A 26,871-nucleotide genomic window follows, 5' to 3' on the forward strand; every position below is an offset into this window, starting at 1 on the left:
TCCTTTTTCCAAGGTGGTTATAATACTTAGTATTTTGGTAGTTGTATAGCTTGGTTATAAGGAACGTAGGTGACACACTTTTTAACCAGGCAGGTAAAGGAAATGAAGGGCATTTAAGTTAATCTGTAAAGTCTTTGCATGTTTGTACATAGCTGGAGGTGAACAGGTACTATTTAGGATCACACTACTATATACTGTCATGATTTAATCTTGCAGCGTATACACAAACATACACAAACACATACATGCTGCAAAATACACACACGTAGATAATATCTACAGTGGTTCTTGTCCTTGTCAAAAAGACATAAGATAGGGATTATCTTACTGCCCACTGAAACTGAACACAGAAAAAGGTGTTTGTAATCATTTTGCCAAATATCTTGATACCACAGCTCCACATTTCTAAACATGCAGCTTGGAGGTGTAGCTTTCAAACTATAAAGATCTTTTGATTTAAACATTTGATCTATTTCCCCCCATTTTTTTCTTGGTATAGTAAGAACTATTTTTTAATACAACCTCCAAAACTGGGGCCTTTGTAATTTTCATTACTGCAGTTTCTTTGGAAATATCAAAGTTTCCTTTCTCTAATGATTCTTTTCTTTTCCCCGGATCAGGTGCCTTAAGACCACATTTTGTACTTCTCTTGTAACTCCTTCATGGTGTAAGAAAAAGAAACAAAAGATGTTGATTTGCATGGAATTCCCATGGAGTTAACCACCTTTTTCTTCTTTCATTGATGAAGCCTCCTGTATTTTAGAGTTGGAAAATTATCCCTGATCTCCCATAATCCAGACATTTTTATGCATTTCATAATGCATTTATCCCCTGTCCTCCCAAAGCCATGTCAGCAATGAAGGTCTCTTGGTAGCCATGTGTAGTCACTGTATATTTAATAATTAATGAATTAGTTGCGCTTATGTGTGTGTGTGTTTATAGACATTTTATACACATTTTTTCTCTCTCTCTCTGTACTTTACCCAGACAGGCATGGTGCATTGTGATACAGCAGTTGGAACACCTGATTATATATCACCTGAGGTCCTGAAATCACAAGGGGGTGATGGTTACTATGGGCGAGAATGTGATTGGTGGTCTGTGGGTGTTTTCCTTTTTGAGATGCTGGTGGGTAAGTAAATTGTTCTTTTTTCAAAACCCATCTCATAACACTTTAGTTCTAAGTCAAGAATGTGAGACTATAAAAAAATGAATTGCTTGTGTTCTAGGGAAAAAGTAGTATTTCTGAAAACTGAATTAGTAGTGTCTGATATGACAGATTATTGATTGGAAAATTAAAACCAATCCTCATTCTGGCACAGTAATGGAGTAGAATATGAAAGGAATTGAAAGTCTACTGCTAGGAAATATTCCTCCAATAGACCTTTTGTATTAAGAAAATATTAGAACAAGAAGCAAGTTTATAGTTGCAATGGGCCTTCATTCTAAGATTTCTTAATCAGGAGTATTTGTTGTAAATATTTAAATTATAAGGCTGGTATTCTAATTATAATAAGGAACTGAAAGTACTCTTAGTTTATGTAATTGTTATGTAATTAATTTTTGTACACTGTGTTTCTTATATTTATTACTTGTATATATATATTTGGTTTGTAGTTCTAGTCAAATAAATCATAAATATAGTTATTGACCATTTGACTATCAAGATAAATATATTTTATAATAATATTTCAGTCTCAGTAAACTCAGAGGCAAATTAAATAATTTCTTTTACTTTGACCAGATCAAAATTTGAAAGATTCAAGTATTTCAAAACTTTTCTTTACATCATAGATTTCATTTTTAAGATTTCCTATTCCTAAGTACTAGGGCACAAAAATATCTTCTGGCCAAGGAAGCCAGTGGCTGACTCCCCTGGTTTCAGGTTGAGGGAGATGTAGCAGAATTCTTCTTTAAGAGTCAAATGTATTAAGGCTAATAGCGTTATATGAAATGACTTTAGAATTGAAAATATAGTTTTAGAAGTTGGGGAATTTATTTTCTAGAAGATGACTAAAAGAAATTAGTAGTGGAAATCTGTAAAATCTGTATAGTAACTGAGTATGTTTATTGCTAAAAAAAAATCAGTACAAATTTAAATAACGATTAGTCATGGAACTTTTTTGTGGTTAAAGTGCCTTCTCTTGATGACCATATGTGTATGTGTAGCACTGATCTTGCTATGCGTAGTCTCATGTCCTTCTGTAACCTACTTTGTTTTGGGCCTTTGTTTTTGTAGTGGGTCTCTTTGTACACACTGTATGTTCTCAGGTAGCTATCTATTCTCCCCACCTCTAGGCCCTATCTGATGATTCATTGGGTGTGTCTTGTAATCTTTTGAAAGTAGAATATATTCCATCATTTGCCTAGACTCTCCCAGGGGGTTAAAAAATAATACACTTTGGAGGAAGTCACCTGGGTTTGAAGAGACCATTTAAATTCCTGCTGCTGTTTTCAGCGCTGAGAGCTGAATTTAATGAGTTTGAATGGCACTAATTTGCAGTATTCTGAGCCTACTCTGGTGCTTGCTCATCAGGTTGGTTGACTGGACTTCAATTAAAGGAGTCTACTGCAGTTAAAAGTTGCACTAGAAAAATCTTGAATTCAAAACTCTCCTCTGCCACCCTTGGAAAACAAAAACTAACTACCTGAACACTCCTTTTTGGCTGATTTGGGAAAGTGATTTGTACTAAGGTGACTTGTGGTTGAGGCATACTGGCAGGGCCTTTAACTCTTGTGGCTTTAGATGAATACTGGCCAAGATGATGCCGTGAACATTTTCTGTCTTTACACTTGCTTCAATGCCTATTTATCACAGTCATCAGTCAGCAGGAACACTGCATTAGGAGGCTGTTTCTGCCGTTTTCAACTCTAGCTGTGTGTCATCTTAGGCAAATCGCATGTCATCTGTCTGGGCCTGGCTTCCTCATATGTAAAACAATAGGGCTGATCTAACTCTTAGAGCTGCACTGTCCAGTCTATCATGATGAAAGTGGTTTACGTCTGCACTGTTTAGTACGGTAGGCACCTGCCATATCGAGCACTTGAAATATGGCTAGTGTGACTAGGGAACTGAATTTTTCATTTTATTTATTGTAATTAATTTAACTTTAAAGTGCCAATTGTAGCTAGTGACTATTGTATTGTATAACATAAAAGGCTGATTTAGCTTAAGCACTAACTGATCTGACCCCACCTAGTAATCTTTTAAATTATCCAGTAAATTGTTTTTTTTTTCCCATTATGTATTTAAAAACCCAACAAATTCTACAGTTAGTATTGATTTTATTTTGCTCTTAAAAGTTCATGGTTCATTGGTATGATTATAATTTAAATATATTCTTGGTGTGCGCCTGTTTGTTTTGACTGAGATTCCTGGCCCGTAGACCTTTTCGTTCTTCCATGCATGTGACAAATTTAAACTTAATATATTTAAATATTAGGTGAAAAATGTTTAATTTGCATTCTCTGTTACACTCTTTTTTTCTTGGAACTTTAGGGGATACTCCATTTTATGCAGATTCACTGGTAGGAACATATAGCAAAATTATGGATCATAAAAACTCACTATGTTTCCCTGAAGATGCAGAAATTTCTAAACATGCGAAGAATCTCATCTGTGCCTTCTTAACAGATAGGTAATATACATTGAATTTCTTTATAGAGAATCCTTTTAACTTCTGGATTTGTAGAAATGAAAGCATACCTAACTCTTATTTACATATAAAATCAATCTTTTTATCCAAATTGCATTTAATTCTGGTTTAGCCTTTTCCTACTGCTAATCCTGGTGTTGGGTTACCCTTGTCATTTTGTATGTGCAGCCTAATGGTAATCTAACTCTAATCTTAACCCTCATGTCTAAAAGGAAAAAAACAGAACTTGGTAAAATAATGCATTTGAGAGAAATAAAACTTCTGTATTATTCATATTTTATCCTCTAAGGTGATTTAAGCCGTACTGCTCTTGAGTGTACAACTTTTGAGAAGAGAACATTTTTGTGCAGATAAATACTCAAAAGTTAATAATCTTAAAAACTATCTGTGTTTGATTTGAGAGTGCCTCCTTCCCAACCGTTTTTAATTTGCATTTGAATATGAGCAAGTCCATCCTGGAAATTCTATATTTCTTGAAACAAACTAGATGAACATTGTTGTGAAAACCTGCCTTAAAAAGAGAAGCTAGAAAACTATTTGAAGTTTCTTCCTTGCCCTCTCTATTCTGTTCTTTTCTGGTTTCCCATTTTATATTTGTAATAGGAGTCATCCTATTAAAGGACTAACACATATAAGTGGGTGCTTCCACCTCAGTCCAGACTTACCTCACTAGCTTTACGATTTTAGGAAAATTATTTTACTTGTTGGGGAAATAATTTTACTCATCCTTAAAATGATGGGATCGGATTAGATGATAACTAAGAACATTTCTTGCCCTAAGATGCTGTGATTCCTCAGCACACCTTATTGTTGCCTGTTAGCCAGTTGCTGTTAGAACCAGTACTGCAGTGACTATCCTTATACATTTATCTTTGCATACGTTTTGTAGGATAAAATCTTAAAGGTGGAATTCTAGGAGATACATTTTAAAATTGACCTACTTGAGTTACAAATTTGACCCCCAGAGAAGCCACATCAGGGTATATTTCCATTATTAATAATTGTTTCCCTCATTCTTGTCAAACTAAGTATTATGAATTATTTCTTTTCCATACAAAGAAAGAAAATTATATTTTTCCTCATTAGACAGCTTAATCATTTTTATATGTTTATCAATCATTTGTACAATAAAACTTTGATTGTTAATTACATGATTAATGAATAATAATACATGGTGATAAACTCAAAATAATGTTTGATTTGAGGACTAGATGGAGTTGATGGGAATGACCATAATTTGTGCTGAAGGGTAAAATATAAAACAGGATACAGCATATGCTAATGAAAGGAGTACCATTCATGAAATATTTACCTTAGCAATTTATGGGGAGGTGTGGTTGCAGTCTAAGTAATGATTGTAGGTGGAGAAAAGATAGTTTGAAAAGAATTTAATGCCATCAGTGTGGCTAAGAGCACTTCCTTCTAAACTTTACAGGTTTTTTTGTTTATATTAAACATAGCTCCAGGGACATATAAAAAATGTTTTTTATTTCCATATAGTCTTCACTGAAGACTCAACATGTCAAAAAATGAAATTATTAGTAACATTTTTTTGTATTCAGAATGATAATTTTAATATAAATGTAATATATATTTAACAATTTATATTTAATATAGATGTAGATATATCCAGAGTAAACATGGAGAGCTTCAAACATAATATGTGAGTTCTTTTTAAGAAAGGAGGAGGATTTTTTAAAATAACGTTTATTAGAAAGGTTTTAAAAAACTCTTCTATGCCAAAAGTTAAATCTCCATCCATTTTACCCCCTAAAGTTGGTCACGTGGTTTTGGCACACGCAGATGATTTTTTTCATTGAAAATCTCGTACTTTCATTTGACACAAAACAGGTGGAAACATATTTCCCTTTCCATGGCATTTACTATCTAGAGCAATCATATACTATAAAATTAGATTGCTTATTTTTGAGCAACATTTAAGCTGAAGCTTTTAATAAAGGTATCTTAAACTCATTTCTGATCCTTATTTTGATCCTTGTTGAGATAAGAGTTAATATTTTTGTATTTATATAATGTTACTCTTTATAATACAATTTTTAACTGCATTGTTTAGGGAGGTACGACTTGGAAGAAATGGGGTAGAAGAAATCAAACAACATCCTTTCTTTAAGAATGATCAATGGAATTGGGATAACATAAGAGAGAGTAAGTCAATAAATTTAAATATTTCCATTTCATCACATTTTAAATCTCATAAATTGATTCCTCTTCTGAATTAATAAACATGTCTGTACACTTAATGCTAACTAATTTTTAAATTGAGAGGTTTCATTTCAATTTGTTCTGAAGCAGTACTTATAACTAAATTAATATTACCTCAGTATCTTAGCAAACTAATATGTCTTTATTTCCCAGTGCTTTTATGATAAACATAGGTTTCTTAATTTGTTAAGCTAAGTTTTATGGATCTCAGTAATTTTCAGAATTGGGGAAATACAATTCTTTAATTCAGTTGTTTGAATTAATAAATCAGTAATTAGTTACTTATGGAGACCATACTCTGGTGAATACTAGGGTAAGCATAGTAATTCATTTAAACTTCATGTATATTTAACATTAATTCATTTGAAGAGTAAGAAATATTTCTACTTAAAGAATGTAGAAAACCGAAGACTAAAGAACGTATATGCAAGTTATTGCTGCTTGTAATTTTAACACGTAGAATAATATCATCCTGCTTTCCTTGTTTGATTGATTTATCTATATTTAAAACCAATCTAATATAATAATAAAACATAAAATTTCAGTTCTTTGAAATGATAAAACAAAATCTGTTACTAAAATATTCTATAGTAAATCATAATAATATAGTACTGTTAATGAATCAATATGTAATATGTTAATATTTATATAACATATTAATAATACATAATCACTAATATAAAACAAAACAGGGGTCATTTATATAATTTTAAATCAGATATATTATTATTAAATAACTTGTTTCTTTTCTTTTAATAGCGGCAGCTCCTGTGGTACCTGAACTCAGCAGTGACATAGATAGCAGCAATTTTGATGACATTGAAGATGATAAAGGAGATGTAGAAACCTTCCCAATTCCTAAAGCTTTTGTGGGAAATCAGCTGCCTTTTATAGGATTTACCTACTATAGAGAAAATTTGTATGTGACTTGTTTGTTACATATTTATTGTTTTCAGCATCTAGCTATAAAGAGTTGTCTTACTTCGAGACTGAATTATAGAAGATAAAGTGTTAATTTGTTTTAAACTGAGTTTTTTCATAGAATATTTTATGATATTCATTTACAAATGAATGTAAGGCAATGTTCTGTGTTCTTTGGGGGATATAGAGTAAGACCAAACACCTGCTTTTGAAGGAGCTTGTCAACTAATAAGGGATATAGGAGAATTATATAGTCATAATAAAGGGTAGAATGTGATATATGCCTTAAGAAACGTACCAAAAAGATATGAGATGGTTCAGAAGAAAAATAAAAGTCACATCTCTTTGGGACGAGGGTAGGGGAAAGTCAGGTAAGACCTCAGGGAAGAGGTAGCATCTTAGCCAAGTCTAAAGTTAAGAAAGGGTTTTGAAAGGCTGAGATGTAAGCAGGTTAGGTGAGTATAGTGGGGAGGTGAATACTGGAAGGAAAAGTTTGAAATGTAAGCATACTTTGGGAGCAGAGTAGTATAGTCCAGTAGGGTTCAAACATAGGGTATATATATATATATATCACTGTATCATGACCATTTGGAGGATTTAATGAAACTGTGATTTTCTTGCCTGTAATCCCTCCATGTAGTGCAGAGCCTGGCACAAGATCATTCAATACATATTGGTCAACTGGAGTGATTATTGGGTATAAAATTAGAAAATAGACTGGAGTTGGAGTTTAGGGGAAGCATAATGCAACAGATGATTGTTGTGTGCTGTGCTAAGGGACTTTTGACTTTGACAGGCAGCAAAGAGCCACTGAAAACTGTTAAATGGTTGAATGAAGTATTAAAGATGTTTGAGAAACATATATTTGAGAAATTTTTGGTATTTCCATGTGTGTAATGGTTGGGGTGATCAACCATTACAGTTTCCCCAGGACTGAGGGGTTTCCTGGGATGTGGTGTGGGACTTCCATGCTAAAACCAGGAAAATCCCAGGCAACCCAGCATGAATTGTCATCCTGCTAAGGACAGTGTTCTGAAAACTACTGTAATGCTGACTAAATTGAGGATATCAGTGCCAGGAGAAACCCAAGCATGTTTATACACAGTGAGGAAGGACCCAGTTAAGCGAGAAATTAACAGTTAAATAGAAGTGATGATTTGTGTATTAAGACCTGGAGATCAAGAGATGTTATTTTTGAAAAGGAGGAGAGCTATCTCTTTCCAGAAGATTTCTAGAAAAGAAGAATAAGATAGTTACAGGAACTCAAAATGAGATGAATAGGGAGAAGAATGTAGTGCTATTTAGTGACTCCAGTCTCAACAATGTTAAAGACTAGAACATCCTCTTAAGAGTGAGAGGCAAGAAATATTTATCATTTTAAATGATTGAAAATGTTATACATCTCTAGAGGGGAAAATATTACTTCATTTTAAATATGTTGAAGTGAAAAGAAAGAGAATCTGTAGTTGGAATTTAATTCTGAGAATAACTTGGTATTAGAAAATGAGTTAAAATGACACGCAAAAGAATTTATTTCCTGCCTTTCTTTCTAGGTTATTAAGTGACTCTCCATCTTGTAAAGAAAATGATTCGATACAATCAAGGAAAAACGAAGTATGTATAAATTTTTACTACTCTACACGTGTTCAAATATTTTAGTAATATCCCTGTATTTTTAAAGTTCACTTGATGCTACTTTTAGATGGCATTCCTTCTTGCAATCCAGTTCAGCATAATATTGAAGTGATTCATTTATTTGACAAGTATCACTGTGTGAGATCCAATGGCTAGTGAAAAGATGACTTGTACATGGCTTTAGGCTTAGTTTTAGTAGCAAAAGTGATAGAATAGGTTTACAAACAGCTGTATTTTCTACCAGTTAGAAAATTTTATGATCTTAGTACTATAAAAGAGTACAGATAATAAGCTATAAGGATATAGAAATAGTAGATGATTTAAATTTTGACTATTTAGCAATGAATTCATATAAAGGATAATTTTATCAAAATGTTACAATATTTTGTGACCTCTATACAAAGCTAAATCATGAACACACACATAAATGAGGATGCTAAACATTTTTCTCTTCAAAACCTAAAAAAATTAGTTAGGTAGTTTTGGTATGATTTGTGTTTTAGGAATTTTACAAAGCATAACAAGCATTTTAATGTTTTTGTTTTGTTTTAAATAGGAGAGTCAAGAGGTATGTTGATGTCAAATATGTTGAAAAACAGGAAAATCTCATCACTCTAGCGATGTTTTGTTATAATCACATTCCACCTAGCATTTGGAGTACTACACCTACCCAAGAGAGAAGTTCTCAACCTTTTTTCTACCAAGTATTCTTTTTATTATTGCTCCTATGGATCTGTTGTTTAAAATATATATTGTATAATTTTCTTGTTTTTATTTATTAAGGATATATAAGTAGCAGTAAGAACTTTTGATTGGCATGTGATAACTAGTGTGATCGAATTATACTAATGTAGTAGCCAAAAGCTGTTAAACTTGACTAGTTCATTGGCCTGTATTTTCTTACTAGGGAAGTATACAGTTTTGCTTAAGGTATATGAAATATTTAAGAAGTCATGGAGAACATAATCACTAGAAAGAATAGTGGAAAGAACATTGGCCATGGAATCTAATAGATCAGGATCTTTTGGGCACTGCCATTTATTAGCTATGCTATCTTGGCCCAACTGTTAACCTTTTTTGGATTTCAGTTTCTTTATTGAATAGATATAATACTACCCATCTTTTTAGGGGTTTTGTTAGGATTAATGAGACAATATCTGTAAAGTGCCTGCCACTGTACCTAAAACACAAAAGGAACTTGAAAAGTTAAATCCTTTATAAAGGCAGTAAGGCTCCCAAAATGCAGTATTTAATGCTTTCTGTAGTTTTAGTTTGTTTAAAGCCCGACATATCTGGCCTTATAGGAAGATGACTTGTAATTAATTAGTTGTCATTTATCCAAAAGAGTTATTGTTGACAACTTTTCACAGTATTTTGCCTGGCACAGTGTAGGAAGATATAAAGAAGAGCTTGTATATATCTTTTTTTGAGGGAAAACTTATGTAACATTACATAAGTTTCAGGTATACAACATTATGATTCTCCTTCTGTATTCATTGCAAAGTGATCATTATCAAAAGTCTAGTAATCATCCATCACCATACACTTGACCCCATTCACTCATTTCATCCAGCCCTAACCACCTTTTCCTCTGGTAATGACCAGTCTGTTCCCTGTCTTTGAGTTTGTCTTTGTTTTATTTTCTTTCCTTTTCTGTGTGTGTGTGTCTGTTTCCGCATATGGTTTTTGTCTTTCACTTTCGGACTTATTTCTAATACCCTCAAGGTTCATCCATGTTGCAAATGGCAAGATTTCACTTTTTTTTTTTTTAGGGCTGAGTAGTAGTTTCTGCTGTGTATAATATACCACATCTTCTTTATTCATTCATCCACTAGTGGATATTCAGGTTGTTTCCATAACTTGGGTGCATATATCTTTTTGAATTAGTGTTTTCATATTCTTCAGATAAATACTCAGAAGTGGAATAGCTGGATTGTATGGTAGTTCTATCCTTATCTTTTGAAGAATCTCCATACTGTTCTCCATAGTGGCTGTACCAATTTACATCCCCACCAACACTGCACCAGGGTTCCCTTTTCTCCACATGCTCTCCAATATTTGTTATTTTTGTCTTTTTGATGATAGCCATTCTGACAGATGTGAGGTGATATCTCATTATGGTTTTCATTTGCATTTCCCTAATAATTAGTCATGTTGAACATCTTTTCATAGGTCTCTTGGCTATCTGCATGTCTTCTTTGGAAAAATGGGAAGAGCTTTTATTATTTTTAAGAAAAGTAATATATTTTTGAGTGTGTTCAGTCAAATATTCCAAATATTTGTTTCAGATGTAGACCTTTTATCTTTATAAGCACAAATGGTGACAGTATTTTCGAATAAATAATCTACAAAAGAATGATAGAGGGTATCAAAGGATATCCTTTGTTCATAATGAATGAGAAACTTGGTGTCATAGAAGAATTCTGCCAAGATCGGAGCTTTTTATTCTTATGTTTACATAGTGTGTTCATACATACATGTGTACTGTAACAGAAAGCAAGAGATGGAGGATTTTTTCTCTCTGTCAATAAAAATCACATTAAGAATGTACAAAAACTGTACCTATATTAAGTTGAAAGAAAAGAGATTATCATTGTTTTCTTTAAGCCTCTCACCTTTTAAATATGATCAGACTTTATAATTATAGTTTCTTATTTTCTGACAGATTCAGAAAAAACTATACACATTAGAAGAACACCTTAGCAGTGAGATACAAGCCAAAGAGGAACTAGAGCAGAAGTGCAAGTATGTTTTGTAGATAATTGTTATATTTTAAAATGTAAGTTTAAACATTTTACTAAAAAAGAAGAGCTAAAAAGTAATTATATGATAATTTTATAATTTATGGTAAATGTTTTTATTGTAAACTAGGAGAGAATTATTTACTGTTGCCTTTGAAATTCTTTAGATCTGTTAATACTCGCCTAGAGAAAGTAGCAAAGGAGCTAGAAGAAGAGGTAAAGTCGCTCTGCTTTTATTAACATTTTTGTTCATAAAAAGTTTTGATGCCTGACTTATCTACAGAGTTCTTTTATTACCATATTAATACATATCTTGTTATATAGTAAAATCTACCTTGTAGTATTGGTGGACAGGACTCTCAGATTATAGGGTAACCATGATAATAGGCTTCATTTTGTTATGTTTTTGCAAATGAGTTAATTTAGTATGTGTAGATATTTCAAGTAAAAAGAAAATTGCACTCATATTACTAACGTGACTTAAAAATAGAAATTGACAATTGTTTCTTTTTTTATTCAGACCCATAGTTTGTATTAAGTAAAGATGGTTCAGTGGTGATGGAATGTTACAGAAATTTTGATTTTCAATAGTAAACAAAGCACTTATGGTCTTGATTATTTAAGAATAGTGTGCTATTTAAAAAATATGGAAAACATTGTAGTTTTAACAAAAGGGCAGTTAATAGCTTTTTTAAAGGTCTTTTTTATTTGCTTGATGTAACTGAAATATTTTTTGTTTTCGTTTGATTTTTATACATACTTTCCTTTGATAATAACTTCAAGCATTATTTCAGATTACCTTAAGGAAAAATGTGGAATCAGCATTAAGACAATTAGAAAGAGAAAAGGCGCTTCTTCAGCACAAAAATGCAGAATATCAGCGGAAAGCTGATCAAGAAGCAGACAAGAAGCGAAATTTGGAGAATGATGGTTTGTGGTGTAGAATATTAAATACTAAGAGAAAACGTTTGTGTGTATGTGTGTGTTGTGTTGAAGCTTACCGCTAAAATGCTTTTTATCACAGTTAACAGTTTAAAAGATCAACTTGAAGATTTGAAAAAAAGAAATCAGAACTCTCAAATATCCACTGAGAAAGTGAATCAACTCCAGAGACAAGTAGGTTGATCCCAGTTTATAAGGATATTAAATTTTATTTATGACTATCTGTTAACATTTGTTTTAATTGGCAGTGTTACGAAGAGGAAATCATTAGGAAGATATTTTTTAGGTTTTTGTTTATTTTAAATAGTAATGGGGTAATAATTGAAGGTATTTTCATCATATATACCTGTGTTTATTTGTTTGTTGTTTGTTTTGTTTTGAATGGAATAACAGCTGGATGAAACCAATGCTTTGCTGCGAACAGAATCTGATACTGCAGCCCGGTTAAGGAAAACCCAGGCAGAAAGTTCAAAACAGATTCAACAGCTGGAATCTAACAATAGAGATCTGCAAGATAAAAATTGCCTGCTGGAGACTGCCAAGTTAAAACTTGAAAAGGAATTTATCAATCTTCAGTCAGTTCTAGAATCTGAAAGGAGGGACCGAACCCATGGATCAGAGATTATTAATGATTTACAAGGTATTAAAGTAGATATTGCACTTGAGTTCATCTTAATGATTTGTGTTTTGGACATAACCTTAGATGATGGATAATGTGCTAGAATAGTACATGTCTGAATATAATACTCTGTTATGTAAGGTTAGCATATTAGAAATACATTGTTACAAAATTTTATGGATGAAAGATTTACTTTCAAATAGTATGAAGTATTTTTAGTAACAAACCACTTCTAAAGGTGGTAGATTGGATTCCAGTCGAATTAACTCTAAAGCACTACACCAACAATTATAAAAGTTCTGCTTATAACAACTTTAAAGAATGAGGTGAATTCCAGATTTTTTACTCTAAGTTTAATATGTATACTATATGAGTTTATTGTTTTTAAAAATGTTTCAATTTTAGGTAGAATATCTGGCCTAGAAGAAGATTTAAAGAATGGCAAAATCTTATTAGCAAAAGTAGAGATTGAGAAGAGACAACTACAGGAGAGATTTACTGATTTGGAAAAGGTAAAACATGTTAAGTTTTACGTTTGTGTAAGTAAATGACTAGACAGTTTCGGGTTGAAAAACTTATTTTAAAATAAGGAAAATTAGTAACTGAAATATTTCCAACACTCATGTACTTTCTTATATTCACACTTGGTTATGTAGATTAGGGATGTGTATTTTAAGGCATACCATAACACTACAAGCAGCCCTTAGATGTTAGATGCTTATGAAGGGAGAGTCTCTTGGGGTGTATAATGAGGATGCTTCTTCCTGGGCATCCAAGGAAAATGCAAATTTTGACTTACAATATATCTTTTTTTTAAAAAAATAAATTTATTTATTTATTTTTGGCTGCATTGGGTCTTTGTTGCTGCATGCGGGGGGCTACTCTTTGTTGTGGTGAGCGGGCTTCTCATTGCAGTGGCTTCTCTTGTTGTGAAGCACAGGCTCTAGGCACGCTTGCTTCAGTAGTCGTGGCTCATGGGCTCTAGAGCGCAGGCTCAGTAGTTGTGGCTCGTGGGCTTAGTTGCTCTGCGGCATGTGGGATCTTCCTAGACCAGGGATTGAACCCGTGTCCCCTGCATTGGCAGGTGGATTCTTAACCGCTGCGCCACCAGGGAAGCCCATCTTACAATATGTCTTTAAAATGACATAAAGTTATCGTGACTTTTCATTTAGAAGTTTACCAAAAAGTACTATAAACCAGGGATAATTTTTAGGCTCTGTGCAGTTAATATTTTATTTTCATTCACTTAAGTATTTAATGTATCATGTGGTAGAAATATCAGGATGCAATTCTTCCCCTTAACAATCTCACAGTCTAATGGGTAATTTCTAAAGTAATAATAAAGTACACAGATAATTCTAATGCAGTGTGGTAAGTAGAATGATAGAGGTATGAGCAGGGTATATTGGGTGCACAGAATGAATCCCTAATCTGACAGGGCAGGATTGGTTGACAGGGTAAAGTTGGGGAGGACAGCATGGGCATAAGGCACAGAGGATAGAAAATAAAAAAGTCATAGTCAGTTTATTTAAATGCAAATGATTCAGTATTTCTGGAGTAAAGAGCAGGGGTCAACAAATTTTAATCTTTTAAGGGAAAGACAGTAAATACTTTAGACTTTGCAGGCCATATGGTCTCTGCTGCAGTAAAGGGAATGGGCATGGCTATGATCTAATGAAATTTTACAAAAATAGACGTCAGGCTAAAACTGGCCTGAAAACCTAATGTTAAAGTGTGATGAATTCACTGGCCTGAGTGAGGCTACAGAGCCAGGCATGAGCCAGGCCATGCAAGATGTTGAATACTCTGTTAACAACACTTAGTTGCTCTAAGTAATGGACTAGCCACTGAAGTGGATGATTTTATTAGAGGAACATTTAAGATAGATCATTATGTACCATGTGGAAACTAGGTTTGAGGAGGACATGATGATGTAGGTAGATTAGTCAGAGGCTTTTTCAGTAACCTAGATAATGGAGACTTAACTAGTACAGTAGTTCAAAGGATGGAAAATAAGGATGAATCTGAGAAATATTTGGAGGAGGAATATTTGGGAACACTTAGTGATTGATTAGATATGGCGTGTGAATAGTACTCAAGAACGAGTTCTGGGTTCCTAGTTTGTGATGAAATCTATAGTGGTACCATTAATTAATAAAGAATAAAGGAAAAATAGCTGTTTTAGAGGAGACAGTGATAAATCAATTTTAGTCCTAAGTTGAGATGCCTGTGAGACAGCCAAATTAGGATGTCTACAAAGAAGTAAGCTATGGTAGTAGCAGCTAGAAATATTTGAGAGTCATCGATATAGAAGTAACTCAAACCATGTGACTGGAAGAGCCCATCTGCAAAGAGATTGCTTAGAGCATTGGTTTTTCAGAGCAGAGTAAATTAGTCTGTTGGTGGATTGTGTAGTTTGAAAAAAATCATTTTTATTCTTGAAAAACAAAAGAAATACCTATATTTACGATATAAATTATAGAAAACAAAGAATTAGAAAATCTTTTGAGGATATATCGTAAATAGACTGACTTCTATTAAAGATTCTCAACTTAAAACAAGTCTCCTAGGTGGAAAATAAGGGTGAATAGTAGAGGATCCTGAGATTTCTTTTTTTTTTTTTTTTTTTTTTTTTTTTAGATATAGCAAAGGGAAGCATTAGGTATGTTTTAAAAGTTTGAGAAGTGATAATATAGGAAGAGGAGAAGCATTATGGCTAAAGAACACTACTCCAGAGAACACCCAACATTTAAGGGGCAGCTGGGAGAAAACTTCACATGCAACAGAAAAGATGAGAGCAGGATGGGGAGAGCCAAGTGAGTTCAGTGTCAGGTATGTCAAGGAAATAGTTTCAAGGGCAACAGTGAGTTCAAATGAAATAAAGACTATAAATGTCTGTTGAATTTGATACTGAGATATCATTTGTCACTTTATTGAGCTCAAGCAATCTCAATGAAGATCTCAAAACAGTAGAGTGGAGATGTGGGAGATGGGTACAGAGGGAAGTGAACAGGTAGAGTGCATAGATTACTTTTACAAGAAGTTTGAAGATCGGAGGGAACATGTTGAACATTATTAGTAAGCCTGTAAAAAAAAGACTCTACGTTTTTGAAATTGCAAGCCAGTCTTTTTTGTTGATAGCTGCCATTTAAAATCTTTAATAGGAGAAGAACAACATGGAAATAGATATGACATACCAACTAAAAGTTATACAGCAGAGCCTAGAACAAGAAGAGGCTGAACATAAGGCTACAAAAGCACGGCTGGCAGATAAAAATAAGATTTATGAATCCATTGAAGAAGCTAAATCAGAAGCCATGAAAGGTACGCATTTTCATAAGAAGGTTTTCAGCAGCATTTTACGGAATTGATTCTGTATTCAACTCTGATTTTGAAAAATATTTTAAAAAGTATTAGGAAAGCTTTACATATATGTTTTTCCTTGAAGGCAGCATCCATTTCTAAGGTAGTAAGCCCCCAACACAGAATTACTCAACCGAATTTCTAGATCAGAGAGAAATTAATAGTTCAGTGCTATCAACAGTGACAGGCATACAGAGTGTGAAGCCCTAGATACATCTATTCAGATTTGGGGGATATGCTCTTTTTATAATATTTAGTTTGACATTTCACCAGCTTGTGTTACAAAAGTCTTGCGAGTTTATAGAATATAAGTTCACTGAATATTTTGAAATCTGACATGATAAATATACTAGCTAGATTTGGTCAAAGTCACACAATACTAATGAGTATAGGGTAAGATAGCAAAGTGAACTTTTCCACAAACCAAGCCCGTATCTTGGAATTAATTGTCTTTTAGATAATTTCTTGTTTTCCAAACTGACTGTTCATATATGATGGATTTGAAATTCCAAAGGAAATCAGTAAAGTATTCTTGTCAAAGATTTATAAAACTCTTAAAAAGAAATTTCACTTCATATTAAAGCATAACATTTATTAATAACTTAGCAAAAAATAGCCTTTAAATTATTGAATGTAATTAAAATTGGAGATTTTTTTTTAAACAGTTTGGTTTAAGGCATTGATTCTAGATGATATAAAATGAAATGAGTGCTTTATTTAGAAATATCTAACAAGAAAGTTAGTGCGCCATGTTTCCCTGTCCATGGCCTAAAAAGACAAAGTTGAATTTCTTTTGAGGTCATAATTTAGATGCAATAAAATGCAAACATTTTTCACATTTGTAATACATACATATAATCACTACCCAAAACAAGATACAGAATCTTTATTTTCCTCACCTCAGTGAGTTCACTCATGCCTCTTTCTATTCTCTGTGCCCATATTAGGGTGATTAGTTTTTAAAATGAGTACATTTGTTTATAGATTATTCTCTGAAGTGTTGAAAATAAACCAATTTGGCATGTAACTCATTTTTTAAAATTCCTTTTTACAGCTGTAACATAAGGTACAGATGACTTTCATATTTTGTGTGAATACACAAAACTTAAATTTTATAGATGGTATATCTGGTATAAAGCCTTTGGTCTTTTCCAATGCATGTCATTGCATTGCATTCTTTGTTTAAGAATATGGCTTAGCAATGAATTACTAGTTATGTGACTTTCTCTAGTTACTTATCCTTTTTGTGCCTTGTTTCCTGTAAAGGGACAATTACTGTATTAGGTTGTTGTGAAAACCAAGTATAATGATACCTGAAAAGTGCTTAGAAATGCTAGCTATTTTTAGTAGTATGTGAAAAATGGTTTCATTTTTCTACACATTTGAAGACAGTTCATTAAAAACTGAAAATTCATAAGGTTTAATTTTTACCCAATATAACTCTGTAATAAATGATAATTAGAGGTTGAACATTAGGTATGAAGGAGCAGAAGAATCTATTGAATTTGAACAGATTTTCTAATCAGTACATCAGTAATCCTTTACATGTAATAACTTGCAGTTACTATGAAATCACTTGATAAGACATAAACTTTGTCTGCTCTTCACTTTGAGACTGAAAAAATGTCTTTAGAAGTCTTTTCTGATTAATAAATTAAAAGTTTGTTGCAAATCATTTAGAAAATAGAGGAAAATAAAAAGTAAAGATTAACCAGAATGCTACTAAATCAGGATGATATTTTGTATATTTTCTCAATTTTCTCTACTGTTTTGTTTTTTTTCCTTTTAAAAAATATTGTGAACATTTTCTTAGGTCATTGAAAATTCTCCTGTGTGAGCACTTATCAAGTGCTTGCCATGTGCCAGGCAGCATTTAAGTACTACACATGTGCTAATGCAAAATCTTTGCAAAATCCCTATGGGTGTAGGTGCTATTGTCACCATTCTAGAGATAAGGAAACTGAGCCTCAGAGAGGTTAATTAAGTTGGCTAGTCAAATAATTAGGAAGTGTCAGAACCAGGATTTAAACTCAGGAAGTTTGGTTCTAGAGTCCTGTCCTCTGCCAACTCCCTAAAACATAATTTTCATCTTTTGCATAGTAATATGCTAATATAGAAAGAGCCATTGAGGTCATAGCATCTACCTCTATAATGATTAGGATCTTGCTTAATGTTTTTAGGCAAGAAGAGTAACACTGAGAAGCACAGAGTAGCAGAAAACTAAATCTTTATTTAAAAAGATGTACATGTCTTTTAGAAACATTAAGTAAAGGCAGAATTATTTTGCTTTCATTAAAATGGATGTAATATTGTGGAGTGTGGTAGAATTTTATACCCTGCAAATGAAACACCTGATTTTCAAGCATGAAATTGTTGACATTCAATTATATTAAGAGGAGAGATGAAAATATTAAATTGGAAATTTAAAAAATTATTAAGGCAGCATCATTTACTGTAATTTTTATTAGCACTGTGTCATGTGTTTGTTATGCTCCTTTTGTTTGATTCATGATTATGTCCATTTTTCTGGCAATAGAAATGGAGAAAAAGCTCTTGGAGGAAAGAACTTTAAAACAGAAAGTAGAGAACTTGTTGCTGGAGGCTGAGAAAAGATGCTCTATATTGGACTGTGACCTCAAACAGTCACAGCAGAAAATAAACGAACTCCTCAAACAGAAAGATGTGCTAAATGAGGATGTAAGTGTGAAGTTTACTAATAAATAATAGTAAACGATTTAATGAATTAATAGTAAACTAGGTTTATTTATAAAGGTTCAGTGATGGTTTTATAATTTAAAATTTTTTCTTGTAAAATAATATTCCATAATCTTTCAATTTTACCGAATTTGGATGATATACTAAATGAATCATGATTAAAACTTTTTTAAAGACCACATTTTATTTTGAAAATATGTCATTATGGAAAATCCAAGAAATATTTTATTTTGAAGTGAATTAACTGTTTAAGGGGAAAAATCTATTTTACATCATCATATTTACTGCCAGCTTCATTGATAAGAAAGTCAAAATAATTTACTTACATACCAATAACACTATTTTTTAGGTTAGAAACTTGACATTAAAAATAGAGCAGGAAACTCAGAAGCGCTGCCTTACACAAAATGACTTGAAGATGCAAACACAGCAAGTTAACACACTAAAAATGTCAGAAAAGCAGTTGAAACAAGAGAATAATCATCTCCTAGAAATGAAAATGAGCTTGGAAAAACAGAATGCTGAACTTCGAAAGTAAGTTAATTGTTTGAGACAAAATTTATTAATATGCACAACTATCCACATGTAAATTATCTTAATTTTGATTTATCTCGGGATTTTCTTTTGACCCTTTTATTTTCTTGACCACATTTTCTCTTTCTTTCTGTTTTAAGTAATGTGTTAAGTGCCACTGTTGTCCTTCAAAAAGATTTTATTTGCTTCCCTGACAGTTTTTTTACTACTGCCACCTTATGATATAATATACAGAGTGTTGGTGTTGAAGAAGAAGAAAATGTCTGGTATTTGTACTCCGTGCTCTTAGTATTTTTCCTCAGGACTGTCCCTCAAGCATAAGTGCTTTTTGTTTGTTTCTTTAGTTTCTGGGACTTGGAAATGTTTGACTGTTAAGCAAACACCATATAAATTTTTAAATCAGTTTTTAGGATACACTCTAGTGCTATATTTAATTTACTTAGAAAATAGAAAACATTGGTAAAATACTTTTAAAGTATACAGTAATATACTGTTAAAATTTACCCCATTCAGTCATTAGTAGTATAATTAGTTCTTCCCAATCATGACCAAAGGTCATATTGGATTCCAGTTATTTGATAGGAGGCAGAGTGAAAAGAAAATAAGCTTTGGAGCCAGACAGATCAAGGTGTGAATCCCATTTCCACTACTTACTAGCTGATCAACTTTGGGCAAAATATTTTAACCTCTCTGAACCTTTTGTCACACCTACAAAAGGGGGGCAGTAATAGCTTCCTTGTTAGGGATCTTGTAAAGCAGGGGTCCCCAACCCCCAGGCCACGGACTGGTACCGGTCTGCAGCCTGTTAGGAACCGGGCCGCACAGCAGGAGGTGAGCGGCAGGAGCGAGTGAGCGAAGCTTTGTCTGCCACTGCCCATCACCCCCCATCGCCCCCCATCGCTGGCATTACCGCCTGAACCATCCCCCCACCCCACCCTGGTCCGTGGAAAAATTGTCTTCCACAAAACCAGTTCCTGGTGGCAAAAAGGTTGGGGATCACTGTTGTAAAGGATAACAATGACTTATTTACAGCATCTAGCACACAGTAAATGGTAGGGACCATTATTACTACAACTGTTACTGTTACTATTACTAGTATGTCTACTATAGGACTATTACTTTGTTCCTATCACTTTTGCTAATTGCCTGCTTTTTACATACCTGTGACAGGTCAGCAAGATTGACACTACTTAGGAAAGGATGGTCAAATATTCAAATATTGACACCTCCTAGGAAAGGATGGTCAAAAAGAGTTTGTTCTTTTTGCTGATCTATTGCCTAGGTAAACCTAGATTCTTAAACTTCATGAGATTTTAACTTTTAAAAATTGGAACTAGAAACTTGAACAGTATTCAGGCATCTTTGTCCAATATTTTTTTGTTCTTGCTTTTTCCTTTGTGTGTTAGCTTTATTCTTCTCTCTCATTTTTTTATTTAACAGAAAACTTGGTCCTTCAAGAAGGACAAACTCTAGAGATATGTCTTATAGCTTCATTTATGTGTAGCGACCCTGATTTGGCTTTTCTGGATCTCTAAGTCCTGAGATGGAACTCATTTGCCTGGCTTTGGTCAAGAGCATAAACTGTGGATCCTCAGTTCTAGGGAACATAGTCTTTAAAACTATTTGACTGCACAGCTATTCTCCATAGTATTTATTCTAACAGCAATGTTTACATGAATACAAAGGCTAGTTAAATATCTAGATTGTGTTTCTTCTCCTGTTCTAATTACTCTTTGTTTATACCTAATTTATGATACTTAGTATATATGCCTATTATTTTCTTCATAAGTGCACTTGGATCTATTGTTTCTTAATCCCTCAGTTCCTAACCCCTCCTGGCCAAAGATACCCACATCTGCTGTCTTAATTACCTAACAGAGTATAAATTCATTGAATGGCAAAAAACAAAAAAACAAAAAAAAACACTTATATTTTGCTATCTCCAACCCTTGATTAATTTCTTGCACATAAGACATTGTCAGTAAGTGTTGCATGAATGAATGCATATCTATCATGTGTAAGGCACTGATAACCACTATGGGAGATTCAAAGATGAGTCAGATGTATTTCCTACCCTTAAGCTTACTAGCGTTTTATCAGAAGTTATTCCTTAGGAAGAGGTAAGGCAAGTACATAAATAATTGGAATACAAAGTTAAATATATATATATGCAATGAGAATTTACATATGAAGTGCTATGTAGCCTTGCACTTGAAAATGGCCAACATAGACTTCTTTTCTTCCTTCCAAGATTCCAGTAAAACTCTAGTAGAGGAATTTTTTTAATGTGTAAACCCACATCATGTCATTCCAGTGGATTGGAGGACAGGAAATTACTTTAGTTAATGAGATAGTGGCAGGTGGGTGGAAACCTTCTGCCTAATGAAGTAGAGCAGCAGAAGCAACAGCCAGGAGTATATATGAAGTGGGATATAGGTGAAGAAGAAAAATGTTTCATTATTCAAAGCAAATACCTTGGAGGGCTAAGATGTGATGTTATAAATGGAGCAATCTGCTGATCATACTCTGCCACTACCCCTTGCAGAAATGTCTGTGTCAGGCATTGCCGCCACTAGGGTTCCTACAGAGCATTCCCTCTGAAGAAATGGGGCATACCCTCTGTGGATAATTACAACAGCTAGTATGGGGTCAGCAGCTCAGAGAAAAGCCTTTCTCATTCTGGCATTTAGTGGTCTTCCTGTTTATGACTGACTTCCTAAGCCTCTCATTTTAAACTGAAGTTTGCTATTTAGAAAACCCCTCCCCTGTACCCAGAGATTAAAATTTCTGATGCCTCCTGGTTACTCATCACTAGGCATTTGAGGAAAGCCTGGGGTTGGGGAGAGGTTAGGGATGGTAAGAGCTAAATTCTCACATCTGACAGCAGGGAATTGGTAAATAATTAAAATGTATGTCAAGAAATAAGCTGACATGTGGCGGTAACCACCAAAAGAACAATACATAGAAATGAAACAAAGTGATTTTCTCTAGGGGAATAGGGTTAGCCCATGGATGGATATGGATAGGAGACTTAGAATTTTTTCTGTGCTAGTCTGTACTATCTAATTGTAACCATGTGCATATTATGTGGTTACTTTCTGAAAAATATTTTTTCTTAAATACCTAATGAATGTTGAGCTTTAAAAGTTACATATAATGAATGGTAGCTCTTCAAGAAGATCATGATATTAAAATTACACTGGGGTTTGCTGCAAGCGGGCTTAGCTGGTGATGATGATTTTAAATTTTTAAAACTTGTTCTTTCATATGTTATTAATTAGTATCTTTCACATTTTCCGCTCAGAGAAATAAAAATCATGATTCTTTAATAATACACTCATCAATAATAAAATAGAGAATTTACACAATTAAGTGACATTGAGTGATAATTTCCTTTTTACCCAGAAGTTGAAGGGCCAAGTAAGTAAACAAAGTGACCAAATTATATTAAATGCAAATAAGGATGAAAGTCCTAAGTAATATTAAATTGAAGATGGTGTGATTAAATCATTTAATCTCTGAGTTTTTTCTTGCTATCTACATTTTTTTTTTATTTTATTTTTTTGGCCCTGCAGCATGTGGGATCTTAGTTCCCCAACCAGTGATCAAACCCATGGCTCCTGCAGTGGGAGCGTGGAGTCTTAACCACTGGACCACCGGGGAAGTCCAGCTGTATACATACATTTTTTAAATGTCTAAGTGGTAGTAAAATATTTTCTCACTATAAAATATTCAGAACTATATTAAAAGATAAAGCGAAAACAATATAAAGTCTCCTTTATGAATGCAGACATAGTTAATCTCTACAGAGGTAATATATCTTAACAGTCTGTTATTTGAAAAATCCTTCCACACCCTTTTCTGTGCCTGTACCTGTACATGTATACCATATTTATAGGGTTGAGTTTTTTGCAGATTTTATTTTGTGTTTTTTGTTTTTTTAATTGTATCATATGTTGTGTTGTTCTCCAACTTTACTTTTTTCCCCTTAGCTTTGACTTGGAATAACTGTAATATATATATTTTGTTAATAAGCCTAGACTTTAACTTATTTCAACCCAACCTCTTAAATGCATTGTTAGGCTCATTTTTTATTTAATTTTTTTCTTTATTGAAGATTAAAATATGTACAGAAAAAGTAAACAAATGGTAAGTGTAGAACTCAGTAATTTTTACAAAGTGTTCAAATCTGTGCAGTTACCATTTACATTTAGATATAAAAACCTATACTCTTTACCTCTTTGCAGGCCCCCTCCCAGTCATTTCTTCACTCATTCTAAGATAATCAATTTTCAGGTGCTCTTTTAATTCTGCTACTTGGTTGGCATAAAGGGCTGATGACAAATGCATGCCTGAGAATATGTAATTTAGTGTTATTGGTTTAATATAGCACTGTTTGGTCTCAGAATCCCTTTATACTCTTAAAAATTTTTGAGGATCCCAAAGAGTTATTGTTCATGTGAGTTATATCTAAAGTTATTTTTTGTGTTAGAAATTGAAACTGAGAAAATTTTAAAACACAGGAGCATACAAGCACACATTCCATTAGCTGTTGGAGTGATAAAATCATCATATGTCATACAGCCTCGAGAAAAGCCCATATATACTGAGATAATTAAAGTTTTAAAAATAGCAATGATTCTTAGTATTATGAAAATAATTTTACCTCATGAATTCTCTGAAAGGGTCTCAGTACTCCCACGGGTTTCCTAGACCACATTTTAAGAGTTGCTGGCATAATATGTGTCTAACTTATTTAAACCTTTGATTCAATGTCCCCACAGAGAACGTCAAGATGCAGATGGGCAAATGAAAGAGCTCCAAGATCAGCTTGAGGCAGAGCAGTATTTCTCAGTAAGTTCCAGATGTGTTACTTTGAAAATTCTTGTATCTGTAGAATTTGTAAAAAATTTTTTGCTGCAAAACCAGGAGACGGATCTTGTCTTTAGAATAGATTCTTATAGCAAACCCCAGACAGAATTTTGTATGAATGTTTTGTACCACACACATACAAAAGGAACACCTGGGCAAGAGACTGTAGATAGTTTAACAGAAATCCATTGTCATTGCTAAAAACATGGTTCTAAGCACATATTCATACCCTATGAAGTTGATTAATAAAAGCATTGATTTTTGAGGAAGAATATATTTTCATAATGAAAGAAAGAAAATTGTCATTTTAACATTTGTACTTTTTTGAGATCAGTTTTAAAATATGAAGTAGTAACTGTCACCTCTGTTTCACTGATTTTAAGCCAACAAAATTTTCTTGTCTAAATTAGTAATTTTTTTTTTTGCCTCTTCATCCTATCAATCTGTGTCATTTAATGAGAAATCTCACTGTGATATCCAGTTGAAAATCACGCTTCTAAATTATTAGCTGAACTTTTATCAGTTAATTGGTTGATTACCAGAAAATAGAAAAGGTCTTTAAACTATTAATTTGCTCATGGGCTCAGCATTACTGTTTTATGAGCATATTTGTATGTGCTCAACTGGACTTTTTGTCTGGATAGCTTTTGAATATAGAAATAATATTCATGATGATGATGATACATATTTCTATTATATTTTGCTATTTAGACCCTCTATAAAACACAGGTTAGGGAACTTAAAGAAGAATGTGAAGAAAAGACCAAACTTTGTAAAGAATTACAGCAGAAGAAACAGGAATTACAGGATGAAAGGTAAGGATAAGATCCTTGTCTCTTTTGTTCATAGCCATGAACCCCACTCCTAGAACAGTGCCTGCTATACTCCAAATAAAACTTTGTTGATGAAGTGAATTAGACAAAAATTTGACTTTGTAGTAAAAAATTGAACATTAAAATTTTATCCCTCTAAAATGTAGGGACTCCTTGGCTGCTCAACTGGAGATTACCTTAACCAAAGCAGATTCTGAGCAACTGGCTCGCTCAATTGCTGAAGAACAATATTCTGATTTGGAAAAAGAGAAAATCATGAAAGAGCTGGAGATCAAAGAGATGATGGCTAGACACAAACAGGAACTCACTGAAAAAGATGCTACAATTGCGTCTGTAAGTAAAATGCTTGGTTCTTTTTTGGTTCTAATTTAATTTACTGTATCATAAGTCTTCCTTAGAAATACTAAGAAAGTAACATAGATCTAAAATGAAAAAGTGTATATGCTGGCTGCAAAATATTTGACCTAGTGAACCATCAGCTTCTCAGTGTTTGGCAGAGAGAGGCTCAAAAGAAAACTACTTCCAATGGCTTCACCTGTTGGTAAATTCAGAGTTAAAGGACTAAAGTGAAAGGGAAATACCAAAAAGAAAACAGTTTTTTTTCCCTTGTTAAACCAGTCTTAGTTTAAAAGAACCTTAAAACTAATCATGCAGTTTAATCATGAAGATAGTCATATGTAGGTTGAAAAAATTGCAAGAAAAATTTCAAATAGAAGTAAAATATCAAGTAGTTGAGTTTGCCTTATCAATTATCCAGACCTATTAAAATGCTACAGTTATTTAAAAGTTTGGCACTAGAACAGGGATATTTAATCCTGTTCAGTGGAAATGAGTAGGGGGGCCAGAAATAGATTCATCATACACATACAGGAGCTTGGCATACGGTATCAGTGGCAGTATACAAATCAATGGGAAAGGATACAGATTTAATAAATGGTTTTGGAATAACTATATTTTTATGTGGAAAGGAATAAAATTAGTTTCTTGTTATCATTTACCATATACAGTGGTAAATTCTAGCTATCTTAAGAACTTTAACTATGAAAAATAATAATTTTTAAATATTAGAATGGAATACAAAATTTACTTATACCAGAAGATAGCAAATAAATGACAGGGAAAAGATATTTGTAATGTATTTATTGAACAAGGGATTAGTATCTAGAATATAAGTGGAACTCCCACAATTCAATACGAAAAAGTTAAATAGTCCAAAGGAAAAATTGGCCAAAAGAGAAAACCTAGAAATATGAGCAGATGTTTACTCATACAATCCAGAGAAAGTCCATAATAAGATAAATGTGCGAGAGAAATTCGGACACAATACTCCTAGCAGCATAGATGTTTGTAATAGCAAAAAATTCAAATGTTATTTTAATAGATGAATGAATGGATAAATGAAACGTGGTAGAAGACAGAACTACTATATCAGTTAAAATGAATTAAGTAGGTCTTTATATATATCAACAGTTTAAATCTTAATATAATGTTGAGTGAAAGCAGTTACAGAAAAATAAATGCAGTATGATGCTATTTATGGACAGTTTAGAATCACATAAAACCGCATTATATTATTTCACGTATATGTAATAAAAGTATACAATCATGGTTGGGAAGGATGAACATATAATTCACAATAAAATATCCTTCAGGAAGGAGGAATAGGATTTGAAGTGAATACCAAAGAATGTCAACTTCTTTAGTAAAATTTTATTTTCTGTTTTAAAGCAATGTTTGGTAAGAAATTAAATTATGGTTTTAAAATTTATTCTGCATGATGGAATGCAGAGCTTTGTTATAGTATTTGCTTTTTTTAG

General features: G+C 32.9%; 1 protein-coding gene and 1 pseudogene across 1 annotated transcript in view; one reads left to right on the forward strand and one right to left on the reverse strand.

The window, feature by feature from the left end:
* ROCK2 (Rho associated coiled-coil containing protein kinase 2) overlaps positions 1-26,871 on the forward strand; it is a 138,615-nt gene that overhangs the window by 90,474 nt on the left and 21,270 nt on the right. Inside the window, exons 6-23 of the mRNA XM_033437439.2 lie at positions 988-1,132; positions 3,500-3,638; positions 5,731-5,822; positions 6,639-6,798; positions 8,354-8,414; positions 8,992-9,003; positions 11,101-11,180; positions 11,344-11,392; positions 11,971-12,106; positions 12,201-12,292; positions 12,512-12,758; positions 13,143-13,249; positions 15,902-16,061; positions 18,637-18,797; positions 19,165-19,349; positions 24,134-24,203; positions 24,933-25,036; positions 25,201-25,387. Of these exons, the coding sequence (XP_033293330.1) occupies positions 988-1,132; positions 3,500-3,638; positions 5,731-5,822; positions 6,639-6,798; positions 8,354-8,414; positions 8,992-9,003; positions 11,101-11,180; positions 11,344-11,392; positions 11,971-12,106; positions 12,201-12,292; positions 12,512-12,758; positions 13,143-13,249; positions 15,902-16,061; positions 18,637-18,797; positions 19,165-19,349; positions 24,134-24,203; positions 24,933-25,036; positions 25,201-25,387 (2,187 nt within the window). The remainder of the gene's footprint in view (positions 1-987; positions 1,133-3,499; positions 3,639-5,730; positions 5,823-6,638; positions 6,799-8,353; positions 8,415-8,991; positions 9,004-11,100; positions 11,181-11,343; positions 11,393-11,970; positions 12,107-12,200; positions 12,293-12,511; positions 12,759-13,142; positions 13,250-15,901; positions 16,062-18,636; positions 18,798-19,164; positions 19,350-24,133; positions 24,204-24,932; positions 25,037-25,200; positions 25,388-26,871) is intronic.
* Positions 1-26,871, reverse strand: part of LOC105748241 (60S ribosomal protein L17-like) — a 191,992-nt pseudogene that overhangs the window by 2,723 nt on the left and 162,398 nt on the right.

This window comes from Orcinus orca, chromosome 13 (assembly GCF_937001465.1).
Source record: "Orcinus orca chromosome 13, mOrcOrc1.1, whole genome shotgun sequence".
Classification (NCBI taxonomy): domain Eukaryota; kingdom Metazoa; phylum Chordata; class Mammalia; order Artiodactyla; family Delphinidae; genus Orcinus; species Orcinus orca.